The following is a 25,729-nucleotide window of genomic DNA, read 5'->3' on the forward strand; positions in this document are numbered from 1 at the left end:
TTTTAGTGGATGTATTTTCTTTCTTAAATTTAAAATTAACAAACCTTCCCAGTCAGCTTTGAAAGATCATCTCCTCCCATTATCTGCATATCTTGCATAGACTGATCATTCTGAAAGAAGAGGGACAAATTTTGAAATTGGATATAGCTGTATAAAATAAAAGTATAAACATGTTAACTTTTTTTGGATCTTTCACAGTCTTGGTTACCAATATTTTCTAATGCTTTGTTAGTATTGGTGTATGACAAAACCACACTCTCACTTGTTCCTGTGGCTTCTATCATCTCCTGGTTGTATTTAAGCTAACATCATCTTTCTTTATGAAATAAGTAATGTTCCCTTGCTTGCTATTTCTTAATATGACAAGTATTGAGTAACGTATTTGTCCCTTTCACAACAGGAGGACAGGAGCATCTCAACACTTGACCAAACACCTGTAAGCACATTCTTTTTTTGGAAGTCTTTAGAAACACAGGCAAAATGTGCTTATATCTGTCACTCACACACAGAACTCAGCTATTTTTGAAGAAATTAACTCAGTATTTTTTTCAGGGGAAAAAAGTTTTGCAAAAATTATCACTTGTTATTAATTATCACTTATCAGGAATAGTTTCAGTGCGCCATACAGTTTCAAGAGTTTTGGTTTTGCTTTTTCAACTAACTCAAAGATAAAATCCTTGAGGTCAATTTTGTAAAATAAAATACTGTCAATCAGGCCAAACTAAACACAACAGAATAGTATGCTTTGATTTTCCTATTAGAAAAGGTATTTTTTTCAAAAAAATCAGCAAAGCTTCTTTTTTTGATAAATTTCTTTGTTTACAGACATTTATAGTTGAAATTCGTTCTGAAGGAAAATTCTCAACCAGTTCTAGTTCAAAGTCATTATCAGCAGCATGCAAGGTTAAGATCACATAAGGGAAACATACAGAAGCCATACTTTTAAGGGAAGACAAAAGAGGCCTTAAAGAAGGTAGCAAATTAAAAAACATATAGTCATGGCCAGGCCATATCAACTTTACAGAGAAAGCGAGAGCAAAACTAAGTACAGTTAATGTGGGGTTTTTGCCAAATTGGTGCATGTGCTAAACTAATCTCCCTACCCATAGGAAGACACAGTTAGTCCAATTTTAATAATAGCTGCAGTACCACAATGTGACACTATAGTTTACTAGTAACATCACAAAGCTTTATCATTACAAACAACTGACAAAAATGCAATACTTGAATACTTTGCTCTTATTTCATAAATCCAGTGCTCTGAAGTCAAATGTTTCTCCACGAATAAATAATGGGACAGCAGGACTTACAAGGTAGGTGAGGATATACTGGGCTAAGGGGTTTAGAGCTCTTCTTCCCCTCAAAAAGCAGCACTAGCAGAGGTAGCAGGCACGCACCTGCCATGCGGCACGGTTACAGCTGCACGCCTGTGCAGATGGGAACTGCATCTGCCCACGCTCACAGCCCAGGTGGCAGAAGTCCAGGGACTTCCAAGGCACCTTCGCAGCCACTGGATGACAAGCAATCTGACAACCCCAGGAACTATTCGTGGTCCCCATGGGAATGGATTGTCTAAATTAATACAGCCTTCCTGAGTAACTGTGAGTAAGGTTGCGGAATTGCCCAGATGACAATTCCTCCAGGTTTGCATACTGCCGACCCACGAAAAGGTTCCCATTTTACTCAGACTCCACTCCCCCCAAAACTCTCACACCACAGCTTTGTAAGATGTCCTTAGCAGTCATTGCCTTAAAAGACAGTTTTTAGACCTGCCTTCACTTTTTCTGCACCAGATCTAGGAGCTTTAGATCCTTTTCATGCTGCTCTGATTCATTTCCTGGGAAACAGAGCTAAAGCAGGAACAAAGGTTACATCCCATATGTTTTCTAATATAAATTTCAACATTTATCTTATTTTTGCAAAGAAAAACAGAAACAAAAAAAAATGAAGCAACTGATTTCCTCAGAAGATTATTTTAAAACTAAATAAGAAGTGGAGGTAGAGAAGATTTTAAGTCCAGGCTTAAAAGCATAAGCCTTTTGTTGTAGAGCAAGAGAGATCACTCTTCAAAAGTCAGGGACATATTCAGGTCAAGACTATTATAAGACTATAAAAAGCAGACAGTTTCTAATATTGGCATGTGTAACCAAGGCACTAACAAAATATTTTTTCATTTCCAAATGAGAAAGTCTGGAATTTCATTAACAACCAACACACAAGAATTACTGAAAAGGCAGTTTGCCATTAGTTGCTAGTCAAAAAAGAGAGGGGAAAAAAGATAACAGTGAGGTGCAATGATTAAGGAATTTATTTTTAACTAAAAAAAAATCTCTTTCAGCAGTCTTCATAGCAGCACTGTTTCCTTTGCATTTGGTATTTCTGGCTACAGCTGAAAGGAAGATGCTGAAATAGCATCTTCATTGCTGGCAAGCAGTTAAGAAAACACAAAAGCCATTGAGAGCCGGGGGATCACAGCAACCCGTCAATCTGCGTATTCACACATTAGCTGTTGTGACACAACTGCACACAATTATGAAAATCCTCATCTTCTGACTGGAGAACGATTGCTGTCAGAGGACAGGGCTGAGTATTCACTGTCCCTAAAAACCACATAGAAAAATGCAGCTCAGAACCCTCCAGACAAGGTGCTTTAAAGAATTTTAAAGAAATTACTTGTATCATGCAGTAGGGCAATTCTCTTCCAAAAAAAATTTCAGATCATAGATTTTAATGCCATTTATAAGTGTCTTTACATTCATCAATTAACTCATATTGTAAAATACATACCTGCCAAACAGCAAGACTCAATACTATGACATCACATTACCATAATCATAATGTTCATATAGATAATGTGCACACTATGGTTGCCATAGGAACCTTTCAATACTTTTTTCTGAGTTCTCAGTTTATAGTCTCAAAATAACACTGCACTAAATGTTAAGTATAAAATACAATAAGTATCAGGAAAGAAAAAACATCTGTTTCATTCAGTACAAATACTGTCGATTCAGTTTAATTTTCATGGTCTCAAGTCATTCAAAAGCTTCTTTTTTCCTTCGGGAGTTGTTCCATACCTTCACAAAACTGATATGATTGAGTCTCTAGGACTTCTTATAAATGCAGAGACATGAATTAAAGGTTCACTTCCCGTCACCCAAAGTTCTTCATACTTGCTTTCTAACATCCCTAAACCCTATCAACACAAGTTTTGCTGTTAAATGCTTGACACTAAATATAATGTCCCAGATAGAGACATATCTAAGTCACGCTATGTTTTGGTTAACGCAGCACAAAATTTATTGCAGCTGTTTCTAACAAGACATGATGCATTCTGTTGCATCCCTACACCTCATCCCAAGCTATATTTAATACTGCGTTTCTGATTTTTTTCCATGTTTAATAAATCTGCATTTTTCAGGATAAATCTTAATTTCTTTGTTTTTACTTGCTGTGTTGTGCTTTTTCACCTGTACATCTTTGTTTTATAATTTTATTTCATTCAGATCTTGTCAATATACATCTTCAGACCCTATGAATACTCGGTGAATGAAAGCAAGAAAGTTGTTATTTCCACCTCCATTTTTCACGGCATGCAAGATAAAACTTTGACTTTCTATGTTGATTGGAAGTATAGATATTTAAATTCCGTCTATACTAAGTCATGTCTTTTGAACTGGGTGGGGCACAGAATTATTACATCTCTTTTACATCTCCTGAGTTCAACACTTGGACATAGTTCAAGTTACAAGTGAAATGAGTTGGGTGGTCTCAGGAAAATTCATTAAAAACAGCATTGCTCATCTGAAAATTGCACCAAACTGTGAACATCTGTTACTCTTCTAAAGAAACAGAATCTGGAGTACATTAATACTGGGCTCAGTGAAACAAAGATTCTTTAATCATGGCAAAAAAGTAGCTCTAACATAACAGTTTAAATGCATAACTAAATTATGAAATATGGACACCAGGTCATTATCACACATCTAGTTACCATAGTCTGCAGAGTTCATATGGAATTTCTTTGAAAGAAATGTGATTACCTTTTTCTCCCAAAATTCATCGGGGAAACTGTTAACAAAGGATGTGACCATCAGGCCTGTTCTACTTTGCTTTCTGCCACTTGGGTGATACAGCAGATCCACCAACCTGAGGATTCCCTTGAGGACAATGCTCTTACTTCGCACCATCATCCCATCTCCTACAACTGGGTTTTCCAGGAAGGTTTTGACCAAAAAGAAGTGATTGACAGACCATCACTTTCAGTTGTCCCTTGGAACCTCAAGCTGTTGAATATAGAGCATCTCTAAGGCTTCCCTTACCCTTCCCTAATCAGTAAGTGAAATGGTTAGGACAGAATTACTGCCTGTAAGGTTTCTGACTTATACCCACAACTGGCAGAGTTTGAAAAGCAAGAGTCAAGCACCACTCAACCGATAGGTTCGGTGCGACATGTCCACTAAAGCAGAAAGGAGTTCAGTCTTCACATTCACTTTGGCCTCACCTTTTTATTTTCCATTAAGACTGTCATTAACTGCAAGTGGTCTATGCTGCTTCTGTTCTCACAGGGTGACCCGTGACCTTGAAATGTCTTCATTAAAGACAGGATTACTCTGTTCCTAATTTAGGTATCTGAAGGTTAAGACATCTAAATCTATGCATCCTGGGCTTCCTTCATAATCAATGGAGAAAACAAGATTGATCACGTAAATAATCTATTTCACCATATGGGAAATCTATAGCAAATAACTTAGACCTAGACATCTAACTGTGAGAAATCTGAAGTTAGGTGAGATGAATCCCAGCTTAAGAGATGAGATCAATTATTTTCTTCCTAAAAACCTTGCTGAGCACTGGGAACATGGTGGATGGCATTAAAGCCAAAGGGGAAAAGACATTTACCAAGTTAATGAAGGATGAGGATTTGAACAAAATTCTTGGTAGTTCATACAGTAAAGCTGAGACTTTGAAACATCACATCGACACAACTGACATATGGCATGGATATATGTTTTCAGAGACATGGCTACAATGCACTGCTGCAACAGAAATTGAAAATGACAGAAAACCAATGCAGAACTGTATACTCTCGCATACAAAGTAACACATATTATAGATATGTTTTTCAGTTAAGAAAAAGTAATGCTCAGATGAAAACAGAGCAGATATGACAAGAAATTACTTTCCAGTTAAAATCTTTCAAAAAATGAAACCACAGAAGCAATGTCTCTCACACAGCTTTGAAATAGAAATTAATTCTATGTGACTTAGCTGCAGCAAACTGATTCATAATATAATTAAGCTTTCTGCACTTAAAAAATAGCATTGCAGAAATTAATTGCAGGTGTTGGCAGAGTTTAGATAGATTTATCTGCAATTATAAAGACTTTTGCTTTGAAATTATATACTATTCAATAATTATGATACCTTTTGCTACATGACCATGGTCTACCATCTCAGTCATGAACATAATAATTAAAATGAAAATTTTGACATTCCAGTTTGGATGCTGACACCCTAGTATGAAACTTCATTGCTTTGCAGCCTGCCTCCTGAGAAGTACTTCAATATATGAGTATGTTGGTCGGGGAAGTGTCAGCCTGGCATCTACATCATCTGTTAACCTATTTTGACTACTAGGTAAATTCAAACTGATATATAAAGTATAGGCTATGAAATTATTCTCAGTATATCAGAAGAAGTAAGAAGAACATCGGTGGACTGGTAATACATAAGATGCTGTACTTACAAGCAACATACACTTGAACTGATACCGTTTTGGATTTCTTCTCTAAAGAAGAACAGCTAGGAACAAAGGACCTCAAGACTGTAGGTCAGAACACAGACTGTCATAGTTTTCATGGCAGGCAACTAGAAGGACCATCCAGACCTAAGTAGCAACATTCAGAGGAGAACTAGTAAGTAGTTAAGCTGGAGACTTGTGCAAATGAGTGAGAATGATATGGATCGCTTCCCAGTAAAGACTGGAAAGCATGCCTTCCCTTCCCCAGAATGAAATGTATACCAAAGGGCAGACTGCAACCTCCGGGGCACACCCACATTCAAAATAATCAAGTGCCACGTCACTGATACATTTGTAAGAAGTGCTTTGAGTACCTTGCAAACAAGCCAACAATGCTGAACCAACTGGAAATCAAATACAGTAAACTGGCCTACACCCACTGTCAGAACATCACCTATCCCGCAGGGACAGTAATGGTACATTTGCACTGAAGCACTGACAGTTTTCATATATCATGGTCAGCTTTAAAGCTGCCTTCCTGAGCTGCCTGGTAACCACACCACTGACTATGCTGCACTGAGATCTGCCTTATTGCTATTGCCATGATAACCTGCAATAGTAAATTTTAAACTGGTGTAGGTACATCTATCAGAGCTCTAGTTACTACAGTGTAAGACATACTTTACTTCTCTGTGGTTAGATCTGCAACATTACTAATTTGAAGGTTTCACTTATTTTTTATTCTTGTTCTTCCTTGCTGTTATTCCTTAACTAAAAGCTCTACCATACAGGTTTGGGAGTGCTTCAAATTCAGGCTAGTCTATCCAGTTCCAGGGAAGGCCAGAGTTCTGCAATGAGGAAGTTGGCTTTGGACAGAGAAAGACAAACAATGAACTTACTGACAGCAAGGTACTCCTTATCAGCTGACCTGTGGTAACACCTGTGTATGTTTCTTCCCTGCTGTAAAAGCAAGGCAGATCATTCAGCATAAACAATTCTCAGGGCAGCAGTAAGTTATTAAACTTAATAAATTGGATTGTTTACAATCATCTGTTCACACATTCAGTAATTTCTTGCGTACCCGGACTCCTGCCTGCCTTCTCTGTATTTAATCTAAAGAAGGTAAGGTATCTTGAAACAGATGGATACCAGAAAATTCATCCCCTATAGGAGTTGCTTCCATGGAGATTCTCTGGTATCTAACGAAGCATAAACTGCCATTGAAGCTTTTCCCTTCCCGGTCAAGGCATTTGGAATTGATCTCTCGTGTGTGTACTCTCAGACATCAACAAAGGTGAACTCACATGCAATCTTAATGCAGTTAACACAGGTTAATACAGATTATAACTGCAACTAAGAACATATTTGCTAGGGGCAAATATTAAAAGCTGTAAAATCTTTACACTCTTCCATTTTGCTGGAAGCATGTGTTCAACACTATATTTCCATAAGTTCTGTAGATATTCAGAATAAAGATATTTCAAATATTTTCAAACAAATTTTCTAAAACCATGACTGCATACAAGATCTACCCCTGTAATTTTATTGTGGGTAAAAGTTTCCTTAAAATCTGTAAACAGAGATATGATTTCAGTCTTATTGGCATAAACATGAAGTAACTCTACAGGAAAAGGGCCAACTGTTGTAAACTGCAGTAGGATTTAGACCAGTTAACTTGGCTAATAAGGATTATAGACAATAAATTTTCCTTTCTGTTTTAACAATTAAGTTTTATATATTTGCTTGGTATTGGTTCAATGGGTTATTTTGTTTAAGAATGAGGCAGTAAGATTGCAGCACCACATATAACCATATGGCACAAACAGCACCTGTACACTTAAAAAGATCAGCAAGAACTGAAATCAAGAACATGTGATACCAAATGTTTTGAACTGCATATAAATCAGAAACACAAGATATCCTCAAAACTCAGTTTACTTTCCACAGAGTGTAGTCTGAGGTTTCCTTGTACTATAACTTTTTTTTAATTCTGTAAAATAATATTTAAAACATAAAAATAAAATCTGCATGTGTTCCAGGATGACAAAAGGTACCAACAATTTCATAAGGCTGTTCAGTTGCATGAGATGAGGTTCAGACCACATACTTTGTCTCCAGAGATGGGAGGCAAATAAGATTTAAAACTTACAGGCAGAAGAACAATTTAGTAAGCATACTCTCCAGAACTGCCATAATCCTACTCAGGTACTCATTTTGGACTGCCAGGAGGCAGCACTAAGCATTTCCACCTTTTGTGATAATAATGTAATACAAGCCCACATTCTTGGAATAGGAGACTTGGGCTTCTTTTCTTCCTCAGCTCTCAGAAGACCACCATAAGCCAAAGAAAGCAGGGAAAATCTTCCTCCTGTTACTATGCTATGGTAATGCAAAAATCATAAAGGCCATCAAGGATGCTATGGCCCACTATACTGGACTCTGCTAGGAAAAGGTCAGTTTGGGTTCAAGTCCACATTAATTGGAGTATCTGTCTTTTACCCAATTACTGTTTAGCATTAAATACATGAGCATTACAGCAGCAAAACTAGAAATCATGTTTCCCAGCACCAACAGAAGGTCTCAGCATGCCAGTTGGGGCACTACTAGATCCATACATACAATCTTATCCCATTTTTTTAATTGTGCTGTAAAGTAATGAAAAAAAGTAAATGAACACCGTGAAAAATCGTATAGTGAATTTGTAGCTCCGTACTAAAACCCCTGTCCCTTTGGGGGATTCTGCAAGCACAAGAGAAAACTGCTTTCTCTAGACTAAGTACAAAGTACTAACCTTCTGACCCTGACTATCTGCACTTCCTAGAATTTGGTGATAAAAGGAAGGTAGGAGAAGAATCTTCAAATTTGTCAAATAGCCACAGGCTGAGAAAACAGATAGATAGGTGTAAGCAAATTCACAAAAGATGAGACTGATAAAAACCTCAAATGCTTAGTCCCTTCCAGCAATCTGGAGTCTAGCGTATCGTTGACTCTTACAGCTCGGTAGAGCTCTCTTTCACACCATTACATTTAGTCCCTTGGCTAGTGACAACTTGGAAACTTTTGACTCACACCTTTGTGAGTTTTCTTGCAAGGTTATTTTATAGTATCCCTTCTCTATTTAAATATTCTAACTTCTGTCTATCAAATGAGGAAGAAAAAGAATTTTGTATTTGTCACACAGATAAGCACTGCAATAATACAGTACTTCTTGTTATTGCTACATCCTTTAAAGTAATCTTTTTGTTTTATGCCTTACAGCACCCCTGGGGTGTGGCACTGCATGAACATCACACATGCTATGATCTGTTTTAAGAAACAGCATTTAAGAGATGCCAGTAAAAGGGAGTCATAGAATTCCTTGGGAAAATTAGAACCCTCCGGCTTCTTTTAATTAATTTTGCCCCATTTCAGATCTTGATATAAAAAAACATGCACTAAATGGTATGATTAGCATCCAAATAAGTAATCAAGGTGATATTTTTCCAATGCATAAACATGTCACAAAATTTTCAAACTCATCAGATCTTATTTGTACAACAGGACTAGCATCCATTATGTTCTGGACCTTTCTTATACATAAGAGCCTATCTCACTGTCACTGTAAAAATCTGTGAAGCAGACTGAAAATATAGACTATAGTCTTTCCTAATGATGACATACAGTATTGCTGCAAATGTCATTATTTAGTAGTAGCTTGCTGTATTTTTGGCAGAACATGAAACAAAATATTTTACTAAGATTAAACTTCAATTTTTTAGGCTTTGTAACAAACCACCGCTTTACAACAAATATTGTATCCAGGGGAACTTTAGAATCTAACTCTTTGAAAAGATGACCTCTTCAATGTTTTTAATGAAATCCCTTGATGCTTTGACTCTGTTCTAAAACTGACCAATTTTAAAACCATCCATGGTCTCAAATGTTAAGATGTTCCAGAAACCTGGATTACTTAAAAATATCGAAGATTTAAGCTCATGAGAAAACTATATTAAAAGAAACTTGAGAAAAATGAACTTCAGATCTAAAACTCCATTTATACATAGTAGCTGTACCCTCTGTAACATACTGTGATCTAAAACATTTATTTCAAATTGGAAAACATTTTTCAAAAGAAAACATTACAGCTTGTTAGAAAAATGTGGCCCTTGGGGAGACAAATTTCTCCAAAAAGATTAGAAAATACCTCTTGTGGAGTTTGCATTAGATCTGAAGTCCAGAAGAGCAGAGTATCACCCCACAACACAGGAAAACTGTAAAATTTTTTCAGTTAGAAAAAAGAATTCCACAGCTAAAAATCACAAATCGGTATAAAGGAAGGTAATACCTAAGCAGGGAACAATAGAAAAAAATGAAAAGTATCTTGACAGGGCAAGTCATTACTTGCTTTAATACGCCCCATAAATGCCTTAAACCAATATTTTGATATTGCTGGAGAGCTGTAACACAGCTCAGTGCCATTCTGCCTTCACTGCCACATCTGTTCTCGTTCTGTCCCCATGGCAATCAGGCTGCTTCCTACTCAGTTCTCCCCCGGCTGAGCTGTTTGGTTCCCCCAAATCTTTTATATGTGAGTCACTGAAACACTTACTCATACTTAAAAAAAATCACTAAGAATTCAGATGGTGCTAACATATTTAAGTGGTGTGTAGGTGTGTTATCTGATGCATACAGTTACAGAGATCATCCCTCTATGAGTAAGTTTTACATTACAGATAAACTTGATAAACTGACTGTATGATAGGCTTATTATGACCTTTCCTGAACTATGCCCACAAATTAATGCCTACTTATATTATTAGTAACACTCCAAGCCCCCCAGCGGTGTCCGACAGGAAAATACTGCATGTTTTAATTAAAACAACTTAAATCAGAAATACTTTCTTCCTCCTTACACTCAAGACAGCCTTGAGCGAGTGACGAATTTAAGCTCTCATATCTCACAACTTTGCCATCACGTTAAATGGAAACTGTAAATGCCTAGAAAGGAGAGCATCTGCCTCCAGATCTAAGAAGTTTCATGACACTGAATTTAAAGTCACATTTTATTACATATACTACAGCCTTCTTCAGTTTGCCTTAGAACACTATGAAAAGTAGGTTGGTTCACAAAAATAATTAGGGTTGAAATATCCATGCTCCCTCTGATACCTCTGAGGAGCATCTCTCAGATAAAGAAGAGAGGAGTCTGAGGCTTGCACACTTGGTAGCGAGGATCCCTTGACTATGAGCAGACTTCTTTTTCCAGCAAGAGCTGTGCTGACTAAAGAAGTTACTGCCTACAAGCTGTTCCCAGCTGCTTGCAACTCTCCCTCTGGCAGGGGCTACTGGCAGGCTGAGATGCATATGTGCATCTGGGTCAGTAAAAATGAATCCAGCAAGCTGAAGCGGTTCAAATAGAAAGTCTCTCATAACTGGTCTCATCTGGGCTGAGACAGGTTAGGAAGTGCTCAGAAGCAGCTGAGCTGGCAAGTGTGACTGGCAGAAAGGCACTGCAGTCACTGAGGAATGAACTGGAGACTGTCATTGTTCCAGCCAGTGCAGATACAATCAGAAAAGAGACCCATTTCCAGTGTCTCAGTTTTCACACCAAACCACTAACTATCTGTACCTGATGTGAAGATGAATCTAGCAGGAGAGTTTATTCTCAAATTTGCCTGAATCATGCTGTTACTAATAACACCAGCCATAATTTAACCAATGAGACTGCTGTTCTTCTCATTACATTTTTGTAAATTTCTTTAAAAAATTCATCAACTATTTGCAAGAATAAGCTTTTGGGACAACTTCCGCTGCTAACGCATTTTCAGGTATTTCTCTGAAAAGCTTTAGTGTCTCTGAGGCTGACATTTTGCAGTAAGACACTGCTGCATGTAGAAGTGTTTTTGTTTCTTTCATGAAAAATATTCTATTTTTAAACAAGTCTTAGCACTTGGAAAATGAACATTTGGACACAGTTAGGACTGTGAATTGTATCATCCCCAAACATACTCTCCACACAAAATATGATCTCTTTCCACTGTTCCTCACCTTCTTAACCATCTCTGGTCTTACTAAGTTTCAGGAAATAACTGAAGCATCAAAGATATAGAGATAACATCAGTGCCTACTTAAGACTTGGGAGTATCTTTGGCTTGGAACTGTAAAGGACCTTTTACTCACTCGTTTTAGCAGGTTTGAGCATTTCACAGAGCTTTTACTCAGAAAGATACTACTACTTTAGGATGCAAATGCCATTTTATCCATTCATGGACATAGAAAAGTACACAGAGATAAAATCCCTTTGGCAATTCTAGGAGTAGATTTCTAGTCCCAAATCTCTCATCTTTAGCTTGTCCATAAGACATCTATTAGGCAGCACTGTCTACAATCACTAGAACACATTTCTCAGAACTGCAACAACTTTAAGGTCTATATCCTTGACATTGGTAGCTTCTGTGGACTAAATGTCATATTTCTGTTGCCCATTAGCTTCTAAAAGTATATCATGCTGCAAAACTCTCCGTACAGATGTTCACTGTCTACAGTGCTGACTGCAAGCCATGCATCTGAAAAAGGTTAAAAGAGTATGTTTTAGTTTTTGAACATCTAGTACACGCACAACCTCTCTCCAAATTAAATGAATAAACCACATTTTGCCTGCACTGAAGATATTTATTTGCATGTCAAATTGGTAATTCAGAGTTCAATCCTGTGAAATTATTGCAGAATTTGGCCTTAAAGTTGATAGGAATTCATTCTACCAGGTAGGCTCCAATTTGTAATTCTTCCATGGTTACTCAGCATCAAGAAGATGACATGCTTCATGCACATCAGCTAAACTGTGTGCATGAAGCAAAATAACGGGAACTCACAACCTGCCCAAGAGAAATCCTGTAAGTACAAAAGCTAATGTGGATTCTCTTTTATCTCAGGATGCGCACTTTTCTCAGGAGATCATAAATTGTGTTTTCATGACACACAGGCATGGAGAAAAGCAATTATGGTAACACTACTGTAGAGTCTGGATATCGATTTTAATCATTCAATGCAAGCAATAAGCTTAGTTGGGTTTTTTTGTGTTGTTAAATGAATAAAACTATTTTGAAATTACTTGCTTTTTAGGGTCAGGATTACAACATATTGTTTTCAGATGTAAAGTTCATAGTGATCTTAAAAAACAAGTTCCATACAGTAAAATCATAGTGAGTAAGAACAGGTTATTATGCAAAGCAAGAATGTCATTTTACACCATTCTCTACTCTGATTATAGTCTGATGCTTCACGCTGTTGTCTTTTTTAAGATATAAGTATTTAGTAATGGTGTATGCAAAGTAAAGCTACACAGCAGAAAAATAAATTATTTTACTATATTTATCAACCGGCTTTCAACTTACTCATTATAAAATCCCTCTGTTTCCTTACTCCTACAGCAGAGAGATTTAGCAAAACTATTTACTGACATGGCTTCATATAGCAAAAACATTCAGATTTCTGCTCAACAATGCTTGGTTTGTTGCTTGTTTTCAGAATTTTGCAGCACTAATGGTCCTGTTTATGCCAAGATTAATAACAAACAGTCATAAATGTATTTCAAACAACTGGAGGCTGAAGAGGAAGCATCATATCAATGGCTTTGTTTGTGAACAGACTTCAGTGCAACCATTGTAAATGGATTACAATTCAGAGGTCGCATTTTTTTATTAGTTATGTTCTGGAAACCATAAATAATGTATTCTTTTTAAAGAATTACATGAATTGACCAAATCCACAAAATCCTCTGGAAATTTCCTCCAAGTGACTCAAGTAACATTCCTTTGAAGTTCATTTATATTTTTCAGGATGCTTTTCAACGATATATTCTTGACATCAGAAGATGAAAAATGCACTTCTACAATCCACAATTCAGACACTATATGGAAAACAGATCAATATTTTGTAATAATCTGTGCTCAAGATGGAATTAACAACTATGATGTATAATCTGATTACCAACAATTCCTCTACTATCCTGTTTCAGAAACACATTGCACAATTTCAGAGAATCATGGAATAGTTTGGGTTGGAAGGCACCTTTAAAGGTCATCTAGTCCAACCCCCCTGCAATGAGCAGGGACATCTTCAACTAGATCAGGTTGCTCAGAGGTCCAACCTGACCTTGAACGTTTCCAGGGACGGGGCATCTACCACCTCTCTGGGCAACCTGTTCCAGCGTTTCACCACTCTCATTGTAAAAAATTTCTTCCTTATATCTAGTCTGAATCTATCCTCTTTTAGTTTAAAACTATTACCCCTTGTCCTATCACAACAGGCCCTACTAAAAAATCTGTCCCCATCTTTCTTGTAAGCCCCATTTAAGTATTGAAAGGCTGCAATAAGGTCTCCCCAGAGCCTTTTCTTCTCCAGGCTGAAGAGCCCAAACCCTCTCAGCCTGTCTTCATAGGAGAGGTGTTCCATCCCTCTAGTCATCTTTGTGGCCCTCCTCTGGACCCACTCTAACTGGTCAATGTCTTTCCCATACTGAGGACTCCAGAGCTGGATGCAGTACTCCAAGTGGGGTCTCAAAGTTATTCAAAGCACCAGAGTTTATTATGACAGTGTTATTTCAAAAGAACAGAGATGACTGGTCTTCTGTCACTTTAATCCACACAGGGATAACCAAAGAAATCACAAAAGTCTTAAGGAAAAGTATCAATCTCACTCCTATTACATCTCTCCGTGGTTTTCAGTGAAAAAAAGCTATGCCACCAAGATTCATTTGCCCTTCCCCAAAACATGAGGTTTACTATCATACTTACTTTGTAAAATATGATAATTAAGAGAATTAAATAGACATCTATGGATAACGATATGGGAATACTAAATGTTTCACAAGAACAGGTAGCAATGCATGTAGAAAGCACACTGATGTGCCTAATAAAAGTATGTGGTGTTTTTCCTCTCTTCCACCAACCCCCCCCACCAGTTTCAAGAATGAGTCTTAGCATGATTCTTTCGATTTTTAGCTTCCATCATCTGTCCACTAAAGAAGTCTTAATTCACACACATTTACTTTCTCTTCTACTGACAGGTTGCTGAAAACTTCTCAAGAAAGTTCTACAGACTCTGCATACTTCTTCTGCTTCTCCACTTAATTTTTCCAATTCCATTTCAAAATTGAGCTTTGGTTTAAAGATCACATTTGGCATACCCATGGAACAGGATTAGGTTATATTGTTGCATCCATTAGTAGGGGATTAGACTTGATGAGCCAGAACACCTCTTCTGTCTCAAGCTCTAATTCAACCTTTACCTTTATTAGCCTGCCCTAAATTGTCTCTTCCACACTGAACAAAGAGAAGCTCTAATTATTGTCTGTGGACACTCTACTTTTCTGCTATCATTCTTGTGCTATGGTTTTTTGCTAAAACATATCCCATTCAGCCCTTCTCTTCATGACAGCCACATCCTTCTATCCCTTTGTTATTTCTTGTCTAGCCCTATCCATTAATTTGTAAACACCCTAGTAAAACACCTTCCTGCTTCCTCTGTTGTACTTCCCTCTGAATTCTTCCTAAGTAGTGCTTTAATCTGCTAAAGGTATCAATATCACAAACATATTAAAGAATTTCTGGATCCATATTTCTTACCTCTCTTGCTGGTGTCACATTCTCCTTAGATGATATTCCCAAGTCCAACTTCTTCCTCCATTACTTTTCATCCTTGACTTCAACCTACCATGTTTCTGAAAATAATTTTGAATTCTTCTATCAATCTGAAACTCTCACCTCTTTTCAACTTTAGAGGTCTGACTCCCTGTGGAGGAGCAATCACTCAGGAAAAAATTCAATATAGTGAAAATTGAATATATTAAATTTTATTCATCCAGTTCTAAACTCAAAAATCTCTGCAGTCAATTCCACTGTTCCTAATTTATGTTATATTAAAATCTGTTGTCTTAGAACTCAATATCTAAGAAGCTGCCAAATTCTATCAGTTCTTACATCAGTGTTTCCAGAATACATTTTTTTCCCCTAAAACCTGGCATGCAGCTTTCTATACCTGCATCATATTTCATATGAGGTCTGTTCTAGTGCTTCCTTGTCTACCCACTATACTTATTGCTTCACTACTCTTGAGTTAATTTTAAAAAGTTTTCTCTTCCCTGCCTCTTGAAACTCAGAGCTGCTGCTTCTCATTCAAATTTCCATCACTGGATTTTATTTTCCTCTCTATCTACTTCCTGACTCTTACCCTTAAGTCTACATGATACTTCCATATCTGTTTATTTCTGAAATCATATTTTCTAACTCTCACCTTGGTGCTTTTAATTTTCCCACTGTGCTAGAAGCTTGTAAAGTCACCATACAGCCTCTAATCAAATCCCCACTTAAACAATCTCCTTATTTTGAGCTCATTTAAATACACAAAATTAAAATGAGAACAAGTATATCATATCACCTGTAAGTCTACAAGAAACGGCATTCTCCAAAAATCATACTTCTGTAGAGAAAAACTATCCACATATCTTCCAGTCATGATTCCTTTCCATTTCATTATTATTTTTAATATCATTCTTACTAATTAAGAAGCCTTAAAAATGTGAGCTATAACAACATTATCAAGTGTTTATTTGTAAATCGTGTATTTCTCAATTTGTAGATGTAAACTTTGTTTACAATTAAGCACACCTATTTTTTTCTTTATTGATGTGTACCTGAGCCTATAAGTTTCTGTCCACATGTGTAAACTCCTTAAGTTTCTCTACTGTATCATTTTAGCATTCTAGTGAAAAAAACCCTAAAGAAATGGAAAAAAACAGTTTGATTTCTAGAGGAAATAAAAATATGCTTTCAGACAAGGCTGCAACTCCAGTTTCAGTTGCAGGAATTCTATTAACTGTGTAAGAACTAATACTGATGTCTGTAGAATATAAACAGTATAACCACATTATTTTTAGGCTATGGTTTCCTAAGTTGGATTTCACTTTGTTTCCTCTAAAAATAATAATCAAATGGTATTTTCCCACATTACCCGTATATGTACTAAATTCAGTAATCTGACGTGATAATGAATCAAGAGATAATGAAACAAGACACCACTTGTAAAACACAGGAAAGTTTCTCATGAAAATGTCCAGGCTTAGGCACATATGTCAGTACTTCGCAAACCAGATAAAACCATCCTGATTATGGAAGTACAAGCAGCCACTCATCTCATTAATATCCAGAGAATCTAAATATACTATGCTTTTTTTAAAAAAATCAATTCATTTGTATGAAGAAGTCTAAAAAAGAATTTACATGCCCAACTTTTAGCTACTTAAAAAGCTGATCTGAAAGCAGATCTTAACATACTAATGAAGTGTCTGAACTCTGGAATATGATGACAGGTTTGAAAAGCAAAGAGCCATGTAAAGCTGGTCATATTTGCAATCTCCTTTTCCTGTAATCGTGTCTGTATGCCAGACATCAAAGTACAACATTTTCCACTGATACTTCGCAGTTAAGATGTACTTTCACTGATGCCAAGATCTGACTTTGGGTCACAATTACAGCCCATTTTTGCTACACAATTAAACCAAGAAATCGCACTTTAAATTGCAACCTCTAAAAATTGACTAACCTCTCAGTATTGAAGTTGGAATGAGACAATTCAAAAATCCCATGAGTCTGAGCTGAAATTAGTTGTTGGATTTAAACAGCTGGAGGGGGGAAGGGAGACTTATCTGAAGGAAGTATATTGAGAGCAGCAGGACTCCCTTTAGGAGAGAAACAGAGAACAGTTAGTAAAAGGAAGCAGGATAAATAATGTAAGAAGAACAGCGTCTATAAAATAAAACAGGGATAAAAAGAAAGAACAGTAATAAGTCTTAATAGAAAGTGGAACAGAAAAGGCAAAGGGAAGCAAAGGAGTGGAACTGGTGATGATCCAAGAGTTCATGTAGAGTCTTACCTCTAAAACTGTAATTATTTGCCTCTGATTAAAGTGTAAAAGACTGTGAGAGGTATGTTATTACAGAACAAACTGACATGGAGGATTTGGGAGTCTCAAACAAGGCTGGGATGAAGAGTCACTCAAACTAGTAACAGTGAGTTCCTTAAGTGTTCTGACCACAGCTACGTTGACAAGGGTACATACTCTAAAACCTGCGATAGGACAGGACACAACAATAACTCAAAACACAAAGGATGGCAGGTAGTGGCACTGGTACTTTAGGCAGCATTACATTAATGCATATCTCATGGGATGAATTTACCAATATTAATGTAATTTCAAATTTATACCGCAGTGTCATTTAACTTCTCAGGACCAGGCAAATATCAAGCACTGTTCCAAGCACTAAATAAAGCACAGCTTCAGGCTCTAAATACATGACATCTGTTTGGAAACACTTACAAGAAAAAAAAAAGATTTATTTTCTAAAAACTAGATGCAAGCACTATTTCTAGGGAAGGCACTACCTTCCTGCTAAAGCATGAGGCTAAGATCCAAAATATGCACAGCCACTAAATGCTATGATCATCTAGGACTTGATCTTGATAATTGCATCCTTGCATAAAAAAATTTGTATTGCAGTTTCAGCTTGATATAACATGCTTTTATTTTATTTCCTAAGCAATGACGTGAAGATTTCCACACTTTTCCGCTATACACCTCCTGCCACTCATTGCTTATGGGTTATGGCTAATAAGAGTTGACTTGTCACCAAGGAAAGAACTGGGGTATCTTCATACTGGATAAGAGAGAACCCCATAGGAAAAGCATGCGCATTACCTATATGCCAGGTGCAAAATAAAAAAAAGTTTAAGTAACTCCACTATTCGCCAAGAAGTATTATCGAGGGGCTATCATTACTACATCAAAAAAATCTGAGTATCATTTCCATGTGCCTTTATGTGAGACAAACATTGTATTTTACTCTATTAATTAGTTCTGTAATGCTGCTAAATACCTAGAAATTGTGTAATATTAGTATTGCACATGTCCTTCATAGGCCTGATGAATTTTGAAAGAGAAGTCCCAGGACCAAATCCTAACCAAATGGCTACAAAAGGCTCTCATCCACTTCTCCTCCATGATGGAAAAAATTCAGACTGGATTTGTGAAAGTTAGGAAAAGTTTATGGTCACTGGGGTCAGAGCAAAATGCCAACCAACCAACCTCTGTCTGTGGAAAGGATCTAGTTATTGTGGGAACTACTGGACTCAGCTAGTTGCATTTGTGCTCAGAGAGAAACTGTATTATCACTCCATTTATATAGTGTACTTCCTCAGACATTTCTAGGACAACTTACTTCTAGAAATGCTCCCTCACTATGGAGTGTGCACTACAAGGTGGAATATAAATGCATAGCTTATGTAAATAGAAACTGTAATTACACATTCTAAAAAAAGGCCGGTCATCTCACTATCATTGCCTCACTGAAACAAATGAATCATTATTGCATAATTTCCTCTGAAGATAACAGGAAGTCTTGATCCTTAATTCAACACTGAATTTGGTTCAATGGCTTGTTTCATTTTCTTATAAAACACTATCAACATCTAGTGGTGTATTTAGCTACTATGTAAACTGTGTGTTATGAAGATGAAAGCATTTTATTTACTTAGCATTAAACATTTAGAATAAGACATAGATTTATCATGTTGCAGTTATGCCAGACTATGTGGAGGTGGGGGTGGAAAATGAAGTAACATGGAATAAACTTGAGAGAACTGTTGAGGATTTTGAGAACAAACAACATGCTGACATTTTACATGATGGAAACTTGAATAATTTTCTGCCCAAAAGTGAAGACAGACTAAATAAAAAACTACAGCTTGAGGATGCTTCATATCCTCATTCATACTATCCATGAATTATGAAGGGACATGAGCAAATATTTTGAAAGAAAACCTCACAGGTTTTTCAAACAAAAATATTTTTCACACTGTGTTTCTTATAATTTGGAGGAAAAAAAATAAATTTCCCATTTACAAAACTCCACTATTTGTTGTGAACATACAACCAGAATCTACATAAATAAGTTGTTGACTTACGTGGTAACTTTTCAGTCTAACAAAATCAACTTTCATGGAGATGAACCTTTCTGAATTTCTGCTGAGATTTTTGATGTGCTCCACAAGGTCAGCACAGAACTTGTAGCCACCTTTGAGGACACAGAGAACCACAATATCATTGTCTCCAATGTCTTGCATAATATCTTTGGCCAATCGCTCTGTCCTGGGGCAAAAAAAATTAAGGATAAAATAACATTAGATACAGATTCTGTAAGTTCATGGTATGCTTTCCATGGGGTTACAAAGAAACACTATGGTGAGTATATAGCTTGACTGACAGTCTGTTTAAGTGTCTTGACTTGACTGGGTTTGGATCAAGTTCATAGTAGGCCAATATAGAGTGATGGATACAAGATGCAAAGCACGTGAATCGAACTTGTTAACCTTAAATGCATAAATTCCCCAGTTATAGAAAAGAAGGTAGCACATCTCAGCATATGTTGAATTCATAAGCATTTCAGAGACTTTGGAGTAAAGAATGCAACTTAGCCTTCAGTTTTACCTCACAGGAAACATCAATATAAAATATTCCTGTAAAATCCCCTAACTTTTTATGTTAGTACTACACAAGAACAATAAATTAAGTGAAATATAGGGAAGACAATTATTAGAAATATTTCACACTGATAGGCTTTGGAAGATGCTACCCCTACAATTTTAATAAAAATATACACAAATACTATAAAGAAATATAGCATTAATCAAAATTTTATAAACAGTGTACATAATCACTATTTCATACAGCAAAAAAAGAAGAGTGCAAAGAGCTGAAGTGACTTGTTCAAGGTCACACCATGAGAATAATCAAGGTTATGCTGTAGTTAACCTGGAATTGCAGGGTTCCTTTTCTCTTCTCTCCGACAATTCTGCATTGCAAACACAACGTGGCAGATGATTGAAACCAAAAGATACACATTTCTGCCATATGATAGTATAAAAATTTTCAAGATAAAAATAATAAACATGAATGCTTTTCTTCAGTAGCTTTGCTTTCTAAAGAACAAGGTAGATGGCATTTCTAGACCTAAAACAGGGTACCAGGTCATTTCTAGATATAAAGTAAGTATCAACAGAAAACTGAACAATATCGTTTCATGTTTTGAGGAAAAACAGCTCAGTGCATTATTTTCTGTAAACACTTTCACGGGCAAGTTCTTTGATAGCTCTCTGAATTATATCAGTAGTTTCAATGACAGTGGACTTCTTGACAGGATGCAATTTATTAAATAATCCTATAATTTATCCCATGTCTTTCATGATTACATTTTTTGTATTTTTTTTCTCTACCCACTGTGGGAGGAATGGGAATGCATTTGCCACTAAAAAAATACATTGAACTTTAGTGAAATCTACATATGTGCATGTACCAAAGAATAAGCTCTAAATTGAAGATAATATACTAGTTATGAGCAAAAGCTGTCACTTCATTTTCACATCTTGGTATTTGCAATGCTCAAGTAAATTCCATATAGCAACAATTAGTATTTTTTAGATTCAAAAAAATAGAAGATATCATTATATCATCTTGCTTGACCTCAAATATACAAATCCTTTTCCTGATATAAGAATGAAGATTAGTAAAAGACTTTCAATTACTTCACTGAAGATTAGTAAAACAGTCTTTATCATCTTTTGTCAAGTCTGAGCATAATGGTGAAAGCCTCTCATTAAGAGGAAACATTTCTCTGGTGATTTTCATTTTTCTTATATTCTTCCTCAGATTGTTTGAGGAGCTGAAATTTCCAAAAATTCCAAAGACCACTTTGTATTTTAAAAGAGCATGAACTTCAGCATAGACAAATGTACTAATTTCAATTTCTAAATAAAAACAAACCAGTTTTTTAACCTATATTTAATTGCTACCAACTGACAAGATAATTTTTTTAAGTGCTGAGCCTTCTTCCTACATGAAAATTTTGCGTGATCACAATATATTCAGTTCTGCGTCCTTTTCCATTAGAACAGAATCAGTCTTTTCTGCTGGAGTAAGAAAAACCAGTGGAGTTCATTCTGCTGGACTATAAAAACAAAACTGTAGTTCAATGCTTACTTCAAACAAATTTATATTGAATTCTATGAGAACTGAAGTTGTAACATATTTATTTAAAAAAGAGGAATTAAAAGTCAGTTGACTCTAACCAAAAGAGATGAAAAATTAAACACAATGGTAACTGAAAAGGCAAGGAAAGAAAGCTTGTATTTAAAAACAAATACAAGAGTCATAACTCTTCCTTATGATGGCTGTTTACAATCTTCTTTCAAGGAGTTCCAACAATTTCAGTACTTGCAACTGGCTGTTTAAATGTGGTAGGTAGAGAGCTGCAGGCTGAAAATGTCCCATGAAATTCCCAATAAATACACTGTTGAAAATTACCGTTTCCATTTTGTAACTTTTTCGTAAGATTTTTAACAGCATGTCAAAATAATAACTGACCATGAACACTGAGCTGGACTACCACAAATACCAAAGCACCATCAAATGCCTACACTGAGAGCACACAGGAACTACTACAAGGTAAGGAATGAGTGATGATCAAGCTTTCCCACTGCCACCCTCCAAACCTAGCATCTGGACCCGAACAGTCCATGACACACTTTTTGGTTGTGCTGAATGACAGAAGTCAATGGTGCAGTCAGGAGCCATTAGGTTAATCGGCATTTGTACTGGGGAGCTGCCAAAGTTGTACATAACTGAACGTAGTTTTTTCTTCTTTGTATTGGGTTTGTGTGGCAAGGTTTTGGTAGCGGGGGGTGCTACAGAGGTGGCTTCTGTGAGAGGCTGGAAGGAGCTTTCCCTACGTCCGACAGAGCCAATGCCAGCTGGCTCCAAGATGGACCTGCCGCTGGCCAAAGCCGAGCCCATCAGCAATGGTGGTAGCACCTCTAGGGTAACACATTTAAGAAGGCAAAAAACCCCTGCACAATAGAAACTGCAGCTAGGAGGAAGGAATGACAACATGTGCGAGAACCAACCCTGCAGACACCAAGGTCAGTGAAGAAGGAGGGGGAGGAGATGCTCCAGGCACCAGAGCAGAGATTCCCCTGCAGCCCATGATGAAGACCATGGTGAGGCAGGCTGTCCCCCTGCAGCCTGTGGAGGTCCACAGTGGAGCAGATATCCACCTGCAGCCCGGAGAGGACCCCATGCTGGAGTAGGTGGGTGCCCAAAGGAGGCTGTAACCCCGTGGGAAGCCCACGCTGGAGCAGGCTCCAGGCAAGACCTGCGGACCCATGGAGAGAGGAGTCCATGCTGGAGCAGGTTTTCTGGCAGGACTTGTGACCCCATGGGGGACCCACACTGGAGCAGTCTGTGCCTGAGGGACTGCACCCCATGGAAGGGACCCATGCTGGAGCAGTCTGTGAAGAACTGCAGCCCATGGGAGGGACCCACATTGGAGAAGTTCGTGGAGGACTGTCTCCCATGGGAGAGACCCCATGCTGGAGCAGGGGAAGAGTGTGAGGAGTTCTCCCCCTGAGGAGGAAGGAGCAGCAGAGACAACATGTGATGAACTGACCGTAACCATCATTCCTGCGCTGCTGGGAGGGGGTAGGTAGAGAATTCAGGAGTGAAGCTGTGCCCGGGAAGAAGTGAGGTGTGGGGGGCAGGTGTTTTAAGATTTGGTTTTATTTCTCATTACCCTACTCTGATTTGATTGATAATAAATTAAATTAGTTTTGCCCAAGTCAGGTCTGTTTTGCCAGTGACGGTAATTGGTGAATGATCTCTCCCTGTCCTTATCTCGACTCATGAGCCTTTCATTATATTTTCTCTCCCCTGTCCATTTGAGGAGGGGGAGTGATAGAGCGGCTTTGGTGGGCACCTGGCCCCCAGCCAGGGTCAACCCACCACATCCTTTTTATATTAAAAACACAGGATGGTTAGAGTGCAAGTGGGACATTCAAGTATAACTATATAGAAAGTTTTGTACTTGCCCTTTCACCTGCAGTTCAGCTCTCTTGTAATTTACATTCCAATGCCAATTTCACTATGCGATCACACTCTCCTTTTTGTGGGACCTCTGTTTAATTCAATGCCCAAATCAGAAATTACGTGAAAGAAATTAGACAGTGAGTTGCAAAGGCAACTACAAGTCTAGCATTTCCTAACCTTCAAGCATTTATTTACTTTCCAAATTAAATAAATAAAAGTATTTTTATAATTGCTAATATAATATTTTAGGACAAATGTTATACACACTGCCTGTGGATGACAGGCTTTATAAAAAAGAATAATACCACTGACCAAAGAATTTATTTAGTAACATTCAAACTACACATACCTGTCAACAATAATGCCGTGAGGTATGAGCACATATTCCAGATCTCCATAGTAGTGCTGAGGATAAGTGAACAAATCCAGACTGTATCCAGGCCAATTGTCTGAAATCTGCATATCAAATAGTACTGTTAAGAATACTTCATGGTGTTTGACAATATGTAACTGATACAAAATCAGTGTTCTAGTACACTCTATTGGCTGAATTAATCATATGACATACTCTCTTCCAGTTATAATTTACTATTTCACTTTTCCTATTAATTATTTTGCTTCTCAGTATATTTCAGAAATCAAATGCTACAGTTTTTTCCCCAGAGAACATGGGAAATTTCACCTGAAATTACAAACAACTAGACTGAAATAGGAAATATTTAATAATAAATTAGTGGCAAGTGTAAGTTTCTTACTACTTTCAAACTCGAAATGCAAATGTAAGATTTCCAGTAAGAAGGGATTCTCCAATGGGATATTCAGACAGTGAGATTAAAAGTCTTAAGGTATTTTAAAGTCGCACATAAATAAATAAATATTCTACAGATGAAACAGCACATAAGGAGAATAAATTATGTGGTTCATGGATGGTATCTGTACAAATCAGTGGAAGACTGTACTTCTTGCCAAAGGTGAGGTTCTTAATTTAGATAAGTCATCAAAGATAAGTGATTACAAAATGTTTGCATGTCACCTCACTATCAGCTAGTCTGTAAATTCAGACATTTACAGACAAAATATTTTACAGATTTAATATATGTTAGTTTCATAAGTATCAGGATACAACAATTAGCAGATCCCACAGCATACTATGGCAGTAGAGATTAAGTAGGGCAAAAATCAGCCAACAGGCAAAGCCTTCAGGAAGCTCTGAAGATGCAAAGTCATCAGCATAAGAACTAAAGAAACTCCAAGCCAACAATTTTCACAATTCCTTACGAAAGACAAGACCCACAGGTTCACACGGTATCTTGGAATCATTACGAAGCTTTGCTTCAGTACTGGTTCAGGATAAAAAGTGAAACCTAACAGGTTTGCTTTAGAACCATGTTCCTCAAGTCTCATACTGTCTTTCTTCTTTCTACAGCTTGGCCACATGAACCTTGAGTAGAAGGATAAATGGTGAGAAACCTGCCTTTGTCAAGTGCATGTCTTAATGGCATTTCTGCTAAATCTAGCTGTTAAAGGACCGTCACTGAAACTAACCTCTGCTTATGATTTCATGTAATAGAGCAATAAACCATGTCTTAAAAATATCTAGGCTAACACAACATATTTGACGTTGAGCTGCTCCTCCACATCTAGTCTTCTTGAACTTAGGTGTAGCCCTGCCTCATGCTGTACTGAAACAATGTTCTGCCTCATGGATTTTTGTTTGGTTGGGAGTTTTTTGCATATTCATTGACAGCTACATACACCTCAACTGTCATGTTTTCTTAAATCTGCCCAACAGTTTCTGTATCAAAAAAAGTTATATGTTGGTAACCACTACCAAACATTTGCCCATAAAGAGCATGACTCGGAGATCACTGGAATCAATGAAAGCTTTTTCCCCTGACTTACACAAGCCTTGAAACTACACATAAGAAAAAAGTTACTTAGTTATGTTTCTCATTTCTATAGAAACAGGAGATTATAAATATCCTGCTTGGCAAAGTTTTTAATTAGAGGCAAATCTTGATCCAGAAACACTGATGC

General features: G+C 37.1%; 1 protein-coding gene across 1 annotated transcript in view; it reads right to left on the reverse strand.

Moving 5' to 3' along the window:
- PRTFDC1 (phosphoribosyl transferase domain containing 1) overlaps window positions 1-25,096 on the reverse strand; it is a 45,809-nt gene extending 20,713 nt beyond the window's left edge. Inside the window, exons 1-4 of the mRNA XM_010562830.1 lie at window positions 24,971-25,096; window positions 24,042-24,148; window positions 19,741-19,924; window positions 45-110 (exon numbers count right to left, since the gene is read on the reverse strand). Coding sequence (XP_010561132.1) covers window positions 45-110; window positions 19,741-19,924; window positions 24,042-24,148; window positions 24,971-25,096 — 483 coding nt within the window. The remainder of the gene's footprint in view (window positions 1-44; window positions 111-19,740; window positions 19,925-24,041; window positions 24,149-24,970) is intronic.
- Between the last annotated feature and the right edge of the window lie 633 nt (window positions 25,097-25,729).

The sequence above is a fragment of the Haliaeetus leucocephalus genome, unplaced genomic scaffold (assembly GCF_000737465.1).
Source record: "Haliaeetus leucocephalus isolate CR32 unplaced genomic scaffold, Haliaeetus_leucocephalus-4.0 Scaffold0, whole genome shotgun sequence".
In the NCBI taxonomy this organism is placed as follows: Eukaryota; Metazoa; Chordata; class Aves; order Accipitriformes; family Accipitridae; genus Haliaeetus; species Haliaeetus leucocephalus.